This window comes from Canis lupus, chromosome 18 (genome assembly GCF_011100685.1).
Source record: "Canis lupus familiaris isolate Mischka breed German Shepherd chromosome 18, alternate assembly UU_Cfam_GSD_1.0, whole genome shotgun sequence".
NCBI classification, from domain to species: Eukaryota; Metazoa; Chordata; class Mammalia; order Carnivora; family Canidae; genus Canis; species Canis lupus.
Genome location: NC_049239.1, coordinates 51,517,956 through 51,529,197, shown reverse-complemented (window position 1 = coordinate 51,529,197; position 11,242 = coordinate 51,517,956). Strand labels below are relative to the sequence as shown.

Genomic DNA, 11,242 nt, shown 5'->3' with positions numbered 1-11,242 from the left:
GGCGGGCACATGTTCAGGATGTAAGTCCATGCCTACGTGTCCCTGAGGTTGGGGCGGGGGTGGCGCTCGGCCCGGCGGTGCCAGCGAAGGGGCGCACAGAAACCCAGCCCCGCCTGAGGCGGTTCGCACGACGGCCCCGCCCCCGGCTCCGCCCCGCCGGCTTCGCGGGCTGGAGAGCGAGGGAGCCGCGGGCGAGGGATCGCAGGATGAGCAATCGCGGCCCGGGCAGCCGGCAGCGGACGCGCCCCCCGAGCCCACCGGCCCGCGCCCCGCGCGCCCCACGGCCCCGCGGCCCCGGTCCCGGCCGCGCCGCCCGCGTCGCCCGAGGCCTGCGGGCCATGCCCGGCCGGCCCTAAACGCGGACCGGGGGGCGTCCCCTTGCGCCCGGGCCACGCGCTGGCGCCCCCCGGGCCGCCGCCCGGCACGGGGGCCATGGCGTTCACCTTCGCCGCGTTCTGCTACATGCTCACCCTGGTGCTGTGCGCCTCCCTCATCTTCTTTGTCATCTGGCACGTAAGGCCGGGCTGGGGCTGGGGCTGGGGCTGGGGGCGGGGTGGGGGACCGCGGGCACACAGAGCGGGAGGGGGCCGGGCAGATGGGCTCAGGGCCCGGGGAAACTTGGAGCCTCCTCTCCGCAATCCCCCTTCGGTCAGCTTCTGCTCGCCCCCATGAACACCCTCTCCTGTCGTCGGCTTCCTTCTCGGGGCCCCTTTCCTCCGCCGCCCCCGCCTATCTGTGGATATGTCAGTTGGTCCCTGACCCCCTGCCCCTGCCCCATGCCGCCTTGGGGTGTGGGGCAGAATTCTGGGGTTCTTGCTCCTTTCTTTCCTCCTACCCACCCCCCAATTCAGTCGCCCCCGTTTGTCTGTCGGGCAGTTTGTCTGTCTGCTTGCCCCCCCTTTGTGGGTTTTTCCAGCCTGAGTGATGGAGCCAGTTGCCATGGCAACTGCATCTGTTTACAGGACCTACAGATCGCAGAGCCCATTAACCCTTTCCGTTTCGCTCACCTCCCTGACCCAGCAGCGACTGGCTCTAAGCACACCAGAGACCTAGTCCCCACCATCAGCTCACCTTGGGCTTCCCTACCCCCTCCTTCCTGGGCTTCCCACCATCAGGTTTCCTACCCACTTCCCATTCTTCCTCCTCTTCCTTCCTACTTTTTCCTTTGTCTTGTGTCCCCTTTGGTCTGTCTCTCACTCTGGCCTGGCTCCACACCTGGTCTTTCAGTGTCCATTTCCTATCCTTTATCCTAATCACCTCTCCTTAGAGAGAGTCCCTCTCTCTCATTTTCTCTGGGGTCTTCTTCTCGGTGGCCCCCTCTGCCTGGTTCCCTTCCTCTCACCAAGAACTGTATCACTTAGCTGCCAGCTCATTGTTTGGCCCTTGACACCCACCCCACACTGCCCTCCCTCGGCCTCCTCCCCCTGAGGTTCTGGCCCCCACCCGGATCCCCTCTGTGAGGACTGCCCATCTCTGTTGGCCCTGGTCCATCCATTTCTGCATCCTCTACTTCTGCCTCCAGGACACACCTTCCTGATCTTCATCCCCTCTGGGTGGGGGGCAGGGGGGGGTGTTCCCTTACCCCTCTCCTGTCTCTCCCTGTAACCTGTTCTTTCCTTCCTCTCGCTTCCTTCTCATTACCTCACCTGCTTATTTCCTGGTCTCCCCACTTCCTCTCTTCCTGGGACCCACTGTCTGCCCCATGATCCTCCTTGTCTTTTGACCAATCCCTCCCTTCACCATCCCCCTAGCCCCACTGCTGCCTAACTCCTTGACATCTGGGTTCCCTGGACTCTGACTGCACCCCTTCTGTGTGAGAGATGAGTCCCTACAGGCACCTTTCAGCACATTCCCCTCTCCCCATCTCCAGCCCTCTCCCTGGCTTTGCCCCCCTTCTGCCCCCATGGGTCTCTTAATTGCTTTTTCTTTTCTCCTCCTTTATCTTTTTCTCTTTCTCTGCCCCCATATCTGGGGCCCCTATCCATCTTGATCTCTGTGAGCCTCCTATCTCACTCCAGGGTAGTGGACAGTCCTGTGGGCTGGAGGCAAGAGAGCTGGGGTCGCGGAGATTGGAAGAAATTGAGGGTCACAGGCTGGGAACACTGAGCTAACCAGCTCCTGGGAGAAAGTTTCCTGGAATTCAAGAAGCCCCTTTCCAGGCCTCTCCCCATCCAGAGACCTTGCACATTACCTCTGGGGGTCCCTGTCCTTTGGAGCTACTCAGAGCTGTCCTCTGTCTAACATCGGTTTCGGTGCTTCCCGAGAACTGAGCTCTGGGCAGCTGTTGAAGAGTCAAGGATGAATAAGACTCAGGCTTTGCCCTTGTGGGGCTCCTAGGCAGGTGGGAAGGGCCCAACGAATATTTACTGAGCACCTATTATGTGTCAAGCATGGTGTTCACTCTTGTATTTAGTTGGGTGATCTTAGCAAGTCATTCATCTTGAGTATGTTTCCTTGTGGGTAAAGTGGGTTTGTTTTATATATATCAGAGTGCCCAGAGCACGGCCTCCTAAAGGGGAGTGGGGGTGGGCATAGGCATAGGACATGTGGTCCTCAATCCAAATTAGTAAGAACCAAATCTTCCAGGGTAGGACCTCAGTTCCCACCCCAGACCCTGAGCCCAGTCCCACTGGTCGCTAGGCAACCTAGTGGTGAGTGACGTGTGTCAGCTGTCATCGTGGGGGATTGTTTGTTCCAGGGGGCTGAGTCAGCGCCAGGCAGCCTGGGGGGTGGGAGGCACGACACCCGCTGCCTGCTAGTGGTGCCAGTTCTGGGGCAGACAGACGGCACCCTTCCGCTCCCTGCTGGACCCTGTTGCTGTGCCTGGCAGGCAGGTGGCTGCCCAGAGTCCATGGGGAGGGGGTGCTGCTCCAGATGGCCCTGGCTCCCTCAAGAAGCCCATGTTCTCTCCCTCTAAGCCGTCTGGGGTCTGGGAAGCTTGAAGGTGGGGGGCTCTGTGCCTTATCCTCACGCTAGTGCTGAAGAGAGGGGACCTCAGAAGGCTTTTCTTCCAGACCACCTTCCATGCCAGCTCCCACCAGCCCCCACCCAGATCTCTCTCATTATCTCTCAAACACCTGCTCCTCCCAAGAGTTCCCCATCCCAGTGAGGACACTGCTACCTATCAGATGCCCAACACACACAGGCAACTTGGGCCCCTCTGCCTCCACTCTGCAGCCATTCAAGCCCATTGGAGTCTGGCTTCTAAACAGCTCTGGAATCCCTCCACACCTCTCCACTCTCACTGCCACTCTCCTCATGCAGATCACCATCAACATTGCCGCCCTCCACCCAGTTTCCTCACTGGCCTGGCCTGCCCATGAACAAGAGGTTAAGATTTTTAACGCCAGAGTCTAAGGGGTTAGAATCCTGTCTTACCACTGACTAGCTGTGTGGCCTTGGACAAGTAACTTAGCCTGTCTTTCAGTTTCCTTATTGCAAAACGGATATGATAATACCAGTCCCTACGTCATCAGGTTATTGCAAGCATTAAATGAGTTAGTAAACATAAAACCTGCTAGAATAGAATAAGTATCATGTATGCCTTGGCTGGGACTGTTACCTGATGTATACTTCCTGCTCCATCCATCCTAAAACATTAGCCTGATCATCCCACTCTGCTGCCTTATAGCCCTCAGTGGCTCTGCATTACTTTTGGGTTAAAGTCCAAACATCTGGTCCAGGCTCACAGTATCTCCAGCCCATCTTTCACATTCCCTTCCCACTCACCTCACACTTTCACTCTGGCCTCATGGAACCTGCAGCTTCCTGAATATTCCTTGTTCCTTAAACCTTCTGCCTTTGTACCTGCTGCTTGGACTGCCCTTCCCCCATCTGTTCACCAAACACCCACTCAGAGTCCAGCCTGAACTCTGCTCCCCATCACCTCGGATGCTGTATCAGGCCCCCAGTAGCCCTGATCACCCTGGAATATAGTTCACAGTTCTCCCAAGCAAGGGAGCCCTCCTAAGCAAGGGCTGTGTCCCAGGCCTCTGGGACCTCAGTGGTCAACACAGGGCAGAAAGACACCATCTCTTGGGATGTTTTGGATGGAGGCATTGTGAACATGCCTTGACTTGGGCATAAGCACACTAGGATTCCGTTGCAGACTGTTGTGTGACCTTGGGCTAGGCCCCGCACCTCCCTCAACCTCAGTTTCTCAACCTTTGCAGTAAGCTCCAACTGGTCCAGTACCCATGTAGGAATTCCTATCCCATAGAAGCATGGGTGGGGGGCCATAAGCTGCTGCCTCAACCTTGAAGCACACGCCCCTCCCCCAGATCATAGCCTTTGACGAGCTGCGGACCGACTTCAAGAACCCCATCGACCAGGGGAACCCAGCGCGGGCAGTAAGTGATACATGTGCTGTGCCGAGGTGTGTCCGTCCGTCTGTCTTTCCATCTGTCGCAGGCCAAGCGGAGTGGGGGACGGGGAGAAGTGGGGAGTGTGGTGAGACCCGGCAGTGCCCCTTCCTGTCTGTCCCCGCCCCCAGCAAAACACCTGGCGCGGGCTCAGGGCTCGGGTTCCTCCTGGCGGGGCGGCCGTTGCCAGGCTCTGGGCCGTTGCCATGGAGACGCGGGTGAAGGTCCCTCCACGGTGACGGTTGCCATGGCGACGGCGCGGCTGCTTCCTTGCCGCAGAGACTGCTCTGGCGCCCCCTGGCGGCCACGCGCGGGTCGGCGGGGGACGCAGGGAGGGCCGCGGGGCGCCTTCAATGCCCGCTCCACCGCTCCCCCACGGCGGCCTTTTCTTCCCTCTACAGCGCGAGCGTTTAAAAAACATCGAACGCATCTGCTGCCTCCTGAGGAAGGTCAGTGTCAGCGCTGGTAGCGGGAGGCTCGTGGCCCAGCTCAGCCCTACTCGCTGTGACCCGGAGTAAAGCCAGTCAGCCACCGGGAGGGAGTGGGAGTCCCCAGGGGTCACGGGGAGCACCTCCCAAATCCCAGCTCCCCTCTGTGCCCTTGCCACTGGGGTCTGTCCTAGCACCAGGCAGCTGACCTCTCGCCCTCCCTCCCCAGCTGGTGGTCCCAGAATACTCCATCCACGGCCTCTTCTGTCTGATGTTTCTGTGTGCAGCAGAGTGGGTGACCCTGGGCCTCAACATCCCCCTCCTCTTCTACCACCTCTGGAGGTGAGAGACTCCACATCCCCCTCTTCTACCACTTCTGGCAGCGGGGAGTGAGATGGAAGAGCAGGGGCAGGATGGGGGTGGAGCTCTGATGTGGGCACTCAAGCCCCTCCCTCCCTCCTCCCCCCACCCCACCAGGTACTTCCATCGCCCTGCGGATGGCTCTGAGGTCATGTATGATGCGGTCTCCATCATGAATGCTGACATCCTCAACTACTGCCAGAAGGAGTCCTGGTGCAAACTCGCCTTCTACCTGCTCTCCTTCTTCTATTACCTGTACAGGTGAGGCCCTGCCCATGGCAGTCAGAAGTCAGGGAAGGGATGCTCCGGGTACCATGCCTCCAATCCCAGGAGTGGTTGGGTCCCAGGTTCTTGCCTTTTTCCCTTAAGGACTGAGGGCAACCCAGGGTATAACAGGGTGGGTGGCCGGTAGCTGGGCCTACTAAGGACTTGGCTCACTGCCTCATCTTCCCACAGTATGGTTTATACGTTGGTGAGTTTCTAAGGGGGAAGCCGGCCAGGGAGCAAGCCCAGAATGGACCGGACGCCTGTGCACCCCCAGCCCTGCCCCTCGGCCACAGAGGCCTCAGCCCTGGGGAGGGAGGGGGCACTGGTGCCCCCGGCCTCCTCTCCACCCCTCCAAACTGCTGCTGCGGGACCTCCCGCCTTCAGAGCCCCCTCCCCTTGGACTAGGGCTGGGCAGAGCTCTAAATAGGGGTAGGGGCTCCTCTGTCAGCCTGCAGGCATGGCAGTCAGTCTTGGAAGGGGCAGAACCTCCAGCCTTGTCCACTTTGGGTGGGGGGACAGACATGGACCCTGCCAAAGCGGCAGGGCTTGACCCTGGAAGTTCTGGGCCGCCCCCCCCCTGCACCCTCACCCTGAGGCACCCCCTGCAGGTGGGGGGGTACCCGCACCGGGAATGAGCAGGCTCAGCAGGGGGGGCAGCCCACCCCTAGTCTGCCCTCTCCCCTCCCCCAGGCTGTCACTCTAGACCTCTCCCTTCCCCATCCCCACTTGCCCCAACCCCAGCCTGTCCTGTCTCTTGGACCTATTTTCTATGTTGCCTGGAGGAGTCCGGCACCCCTTCCCCGGCCATTTGTGACAAAATATGAATAAACTACTGCAAACACGTGGGCCCCAGTTCTGCTCCTGAAAGGCTTGAAGAGCACATGGGGGCAGAGGGTCTCTATAGGGGCAGCCCTCACCTGAATCCCCAGTCCAGCTAGGCTCAAAACACTGGCCCAAGGAACCTTCTAGGGAACCCCTCAGATGGATCAAAGAGGCCTCTGAGGTCTCCTTGGCATGCTGCTCCCTTCTATCCTCACTCTCCCAGCCACAGCTAAACAGCTATTCCTGCTAAAACCCTTCCATCTGCCTTTCAAAGCAGTATCAAAGCCACACACTCCAGGAAGCCCTCGCCTGGGTCCCCTGAGCCTGGTAAACCCTGGGCAACAGAGAGCACCCCGCCCCAGGCCCCAGGAACAAGGGTCAGATACAATCAAGGAAATCAAATCTTCAATGTATGGAAAAATCAGTGCCAGTGGGGGCTAGGGGTCACCGGACCAAGTGGAAGGTCAGCCAGTATATGATGAGGGGCTGGAAGGCTGCAGCTCCCAGAGTCAGGTAGAGCTGGAGACGCTGCCGGGGAGCTGGGCCCCCATTGTTGTCAGGACCCAGGGCTGCTGTTCGCAAAGAGCGCACCTGGAAGAAAGGAGAGAGCTGAAGCTGGGCCAGGGAGGCTTGTCCCCAGCTCCAACCCCAGGGGGACAGGCAGGAGGCACAGTCCCAAACTCACAATGAAGTACATGAGTGAAGACGAAGTCCAGGCCAGTGCCACATAGTAGCCATCACTGCCAAACAGCAGCCCCGTGAGCACGCTGAGGATCATTCTGCAGGGGGTGGGGTGCAGGTGGGGGTGAGGGGAGAGGAGGAAGAGATGGCTGGAGATCTAAGGAATCAGGGCCTGAGATTGGCCCTACCATCCAGCCTTAGATCTCACCCACCACCACTGAGCCCTTTATCTCCAATCTGTCCCGAGTCCTAGACTCAAAAATGAATCTGGAAGGCCTAGGACTTAGCCCTAGGACCTGGATCTAAGACACCCTCCACTACTCCAGCATGAGGCCCTTGTCTCCTGTGTTCCCAGGGTGACTCTCCAAACATTCCTGACCTGAACAACAGGACATGGCTCCTGAGGAGAATGCTAAAAACAGCTGGTTCCTCTATTAGAGAAAAGCTAGGGCCCAGAGAGGGGCAGAGAGGTGCCCAGGGTCATAATTTAAGGCTACAGCTACACCAGCTAGAAACTCAAGGCAGCAGGCCACTCTCCCAGGCCTGCCTCTGGCCTGACCCATAGCTACTCACCCTACGTATTTGTAGCCACTATAGGCTAGCAGGTGGAAAGTGCTCAGGTCACTGCGCACGGTGGCCAGATAGACACCCAGGAGCAGGGCTAGCACCTCCATCACGATCCATACCAGTGCTGTGCTTGCACACAGGCCCAGCACCTCTGGGGAGAACCTGTGGCCATGTGGGAGAAGGGGGGCAGTATTCAGAAACCAGCCATCCTGTGGTAGGTGTGAGACTGAGGACATGGGGTGAGCATGGGACCTGCCAAAGGTCCCCTAGAGAGGTGAAGGGAGCAGTCAGGATGGGGAGCTGGTAGGAATGGGTGAGGGCATTGGTACTGACCTTTTCTGAATCCCCAGTGCCATCCCTGCCAACAGCACGTAGGTGATGAAGGCCATTGCTGCCAAGAGCCAGAAAAATGCCATCAGCCTGGTTTCCTCAGAATCCCCTGGCTAGGTATTTGGGGCCATTTACACCTTCTCTCCATACTTCCTCCCCTGCATATCCCCGCATGCCAACCTCCATAGTCCTGGAATTCCTTTCTCTGCTCAGCCCTCTTTCCCGGCATAAATGCTACCTGACTCTTCTCTCCGCACCACCAAGCCACTTCTTTCCCTGTCTCTGTGCTAGGAAACTCACCAAACTTTCCTGCTCTGGCTCAAACCGTATCACGGGCCAAGGCTATTGCTAATCCTAGACCAAACGGCAGGGGCCAACCTGATCTCCCACAACACTATAGTACTAAAATACAGGCTTGAAGACAACCCAGGCTCTCCCCAAAATCTGGCCCATGGGGATGACTTCACCTCAGCCAGTCTGGCCACTGGTGCTGGCCTTAGCTCTGGCCCACCCACCAACACAGAGGGCGCAGGTTTACCTCTGCTGTTTACACAAAAGCTCAGAGCCTGTGGGATCTGGGCTTTCACAGCAAGTGTAGCTCCTCAGCCCTGTTCTCTGCCTCTCCTTGAAGGACCAAACTGATGTGCCCACCAGAGAGCACAGGGTCTGAAGTCAGGAAACTAGCTCTCCCACCTATAAACTATATGGCTTCAAAGATACTCAAATCTCTCTGAGCCTTGGCTTCAAATGGGGATGGCAATTCCTGCTTTATGAGGTGGCTCTGAGTGGAAACAGAGGAAGGAAGACAAGAAGAACCTGTGGCCCTCCCGGAGCTACTGGGCTGACTGGCTGCCCTGGCAACCCCTCTGAGGGCTGGCAGAGCACACTTACCCCTCCTCCAGCGTGTCCACCATGGGCTGCGCCTCAGGACAAGCCCCAGGACAGAGGAATCAGATGCACAGTCTGCCAGCCACTGTCCAACATGGGCAGCCTGACCTCGTGCCACATAGGTGGGCAGTTATGGGAACCCAGAAGGGAGTGATCACTTCCTCAGAGAAGGGACTTGGGGGACAAGTAATAACTATGATAATGACTATTATTTACGGTGTGCTTCCTGCCGAAAGCAGGTCACCTCACATCACCTCACTGAATTTCCACAAAATTCTTTGTGGTGGAGACTGTTGCTATTCCTGGTTTACTTAAGAGTAAAAGTAGCCAGCCTGAGGTCCCATTACCAGAAGCTGCAGGACCAGGTCTAAAGCCAGGGCTCCAGTTAAGAGGCAAGAAGATCTCAAAAGGGAATACCATGAGGGCACTGAGGGCACCCAGGAAGTTCCTTACTGGTCCCCTTGCTCTGTCAACCTGGTGTCTAGCAACCGCCACACACGGAAAGCACCAAGAGCAGACGCTGAATAAATGCATGAGCCCCTCTCTTCTCATTGGTGCCTTAAGGCACAAGTCGCCCCACATCCCCCAGCCCAAGTCGAAGAAAGACTCACTGGGGATATAGAGGTCAGGGGCATTGAGATCTTGCCGCGGTGGCAGAGGCACATCACGACTGTACTGCACTTCCCAGTTCTGGTGGTGGCAGCAGCAGCCAGGTCAGAAGAAAAAGATAAGAAAAGAAAGAAGGCGGTTGAGGTCTGGGGGCCAAACTCTGGGACAGGACAAGGAAAGCACAGGGCCCTGCCAGCTCACCTGGTGTGTGTAGGGGAAGACCAGGAGCCCCAGCTTCTTGGCCACATAGGCTGTGTCCACAGCAAAAAAATACTTGAGTTTGTTCACAGACACAAAACGGTGCAGCTGGGAGAGGAGAGAGGAGGCTGTGGGTAAGCTGTACCCCAAACCTCAGGGTGCTCCTCTGTATGCTCCTTCCCTGAGGGCTGCTGTTGAGAATTAGGTGGGATCCCACGATGCCCCATCCCTGGACAGAAATCTTGCCACCCTTGCCCTGGGGATGGGCCACACCTCCTTGTGCACCATGTCCTTCCCATGGGATGCGATGGAGCTGCCATAGGCCATAGCCACATTGGCCATTGGGTCCCCAAGCAAGTGGTTGACATTGAAGGCCACGTCGGCTCCTGGGGCTGGGTATCCTCCTGGCTGGCTGGAGTAAGCACCGCTTGTGTCATCGAAGAGGGGAGGGGGATCTGGAGCTGCCCGGGCCCTGTGCTTGGAGCCTGTGGGTTTGTAGGTACTAGAGTAGGTGACAGGAATATCAAACATGAGCCCAAACCACCACCCCATTCCCCGGGTTGGGCCAGCCCTGTATGGGTCCTGGGGTCACGAAACAATCAGTTAGTGAAACCTGGCCTGGATGACGGGTAGGTAACCCAGAAAGAACTTTGATGAAGGATCTTTTTCCAGAGGTGCCAAATGTAGGCAAAGAAAGAGCTGAAGCAGCGCCTGGAAGTGGTTGCCCACCTGGGGGTTTCTGGGGTCCTTCTCCAGGGAAGTGATCCCTCAACAGCCTTGGGAGAGTGAGTAGAAGTTTGCTAGGTGGAGAAGATAACTGGGAGGGCATCCCGCATTAACAAGGGTGGAAAAGGCGACAGCCGGGTACCCAAAGGCCCTGGGCGGTGGTGAGGGCCCCTACCAGGGTCACGACAAGTTTAGAAAGTTCTGGAGGCAGACCCCGTTCGTGCCCGAGTATGGCATGGGAATCCCAGCTGTGCTGTCACCGCCTGATCTCAGGATTGGGCCGAGAGGGCGAAGTCCGGGACGCGTTGCGGACTCGCGCAGGGCGGAAACCCGAAAGACACCCGCCGCGCTGGGGAAGGGCCACGGCTGCCCCTCTCCCTCAGGGTGAGCGGGCCGCGCCGCCGACCCTCCTCCGGCCGATCCGGCCGCGTCCCGCCCGCCCCGCTCCCCACGCACCGTGGGCTCCATAGCCCGAGTGATAAGCCATGGCCGCGATGCTGGCGCTCCCAAAGGGCCCGCTGCGCCGCCTCGTGGGTACGAATACTAATAAGGCAGCCGCTCCGCTTCCTGGGCACCGATCGGGGTTACGGAGCAGCCCGACACGTCCGCCAGCTCTTCGACCGCAGCCGCCATGTCCTCAGCGTTGTCCTCCGTCGCCTACCATTGGCTCCCCGGCGGCGCTAGGTCGCCTCTCCCCTCTCTCAATTGGCTGTTGGCGCGGCCTCGCGGAATTGGATTCGGCAGTAGGCAACTTCCGGAGGGGCATGGGCGGAGCAACCCTAGGCGCTCTCGGATTGGGTGGTGTGTATGCTAATTAGTGGCCGGAGCAGCCAATACCCAATAAGCCAATGGATTAAGGTGGGGGGTGGGGTTGAGAATTATTTCCGCGCCTGCGCAGTGGGGCACTTGACGCTCGCCCTGCCACGACTGCATCAGGTGGAGACCTGGCAGAGGCGGGAGTCTGGGAAAGAAGTTTAGCTCCGGGGACGTAACCCGGGAGGGAAT

The 11,242-nt window shown here is 58.5% G+C and overlaps 2 protein-coding genes across 3 annotated transcripts; one reads left to right on the top strand and one right to left on the bottom strand.

The window, feature by feature from the left end:
• The first annotated feature begins 357 nt into the window (after window positions 1–357).
• On the top strand, window positions 358–6,268 carry CNIH2 (cornichon family AMPA receptor auxiliary protein 2). The gene is made up of 6 exons (XM_038563848.1): window positions 358–513; window positions 4,281–4,349; window positions 4,763–4,810; window positions 5,019–5,131; window positions 5,267–5,410; window positions 5,606–6,268. The coding sequence occupies exons 1-6, from the start codon at window positions 433–435 to the stop codon at window positions 5,631–5,633; spliced, it is 483 nt and encodes a 160-aa protein (XP_038419776.1). The 5' UTR covers window positions 358–432; the 3' UTR covers window positions 5,634–6,268.
• A 353-nt stretch (window positions 6,269–6,621) lies between these two features.
• Window positions 6,622–10,948, bottom strand: YIF1A (Yip1 interacting factor homolog A, membrane trafficking protein). Of its 2 annotated transcripts, none has more exons than XM_038563846.1 (8): window positions 10,694–10,948; window positions 9,785–9,996; window positions 9,515–9,619; window positions 9,316–9,394; window positions 7,820–7,877; window positions 7,493–7,648; window positions 6,924–7,017; window positions 6,622–6,853 (listed from the first exon to the last, which is right to left on the bottom strand). In XM_038563846.1, the coding sequence occupies exons 1-8, from the start codon at window positions 10,722–10,724 to the stop codon at window positions 6,683–6,685; spliced, it is 906 nt and encodes a 301-aa protein (XP_038419774.1). In that variant the 5' UTR covers window positions 10,725–10,948; the 3' UTR covers window positions 6,622–6,682. The 2 variants fall into 2 exon arrangements, with proteins under 2 accessions (XP_038419774.1, XP_038419775.1); XM_038563847.1 differs by having other exon boundaries at window positions 6,622–6,829; window positions 10,694–10,945.
• Between the last annotated feature and the right edge of the window lie 294 nt (window positions 10,949–11,242).

Bases quoted from the DNA above. Each gene is read 5' to 3' on its own strand.
- CNIH2 (XM_038563848.1), top strand. From the start codon at position 433: ATGGCGTTCACCTTCGCCGCGTTCTGCTACATGCTCACCCTGGTGCTG. The intron at 514-4,280 runs GTAAGGCCGGGC...CCCCTCCCCCAG, and splicing joins TCTTCTTTGTCATCTGGCAC to ATCATAGCCTTTGACGAGCT. The intron at 4,350-4,762 runs GTAAGTGATACA...TTCCCTCTACAG, and splicing joins AGGGGAACCCAGCGCGGGCA to CGCGAGCGTTTAAAAAACAT.
- YIF1A (XM_038563846.1), bottom strand. From the start codon at position 10,724: ATGGCTTATCACTCGGGCTATGGAGCCCACG. The intron at 7,878-9,315 runs GTGAGTCTTTCT...GGCTCTTGGCAG, and splicing joins CCCTGACCTCTATATCCCCA to CAATGGCCTTCATCACCTAC. The intron at 7,649-7,819 runs GTCAGTACCAAT...ACATGGCCACAG, and splicing joins GCACTGGGGATTCAGAAAAG to GTTCTCCCCAGAGGTGCTGG.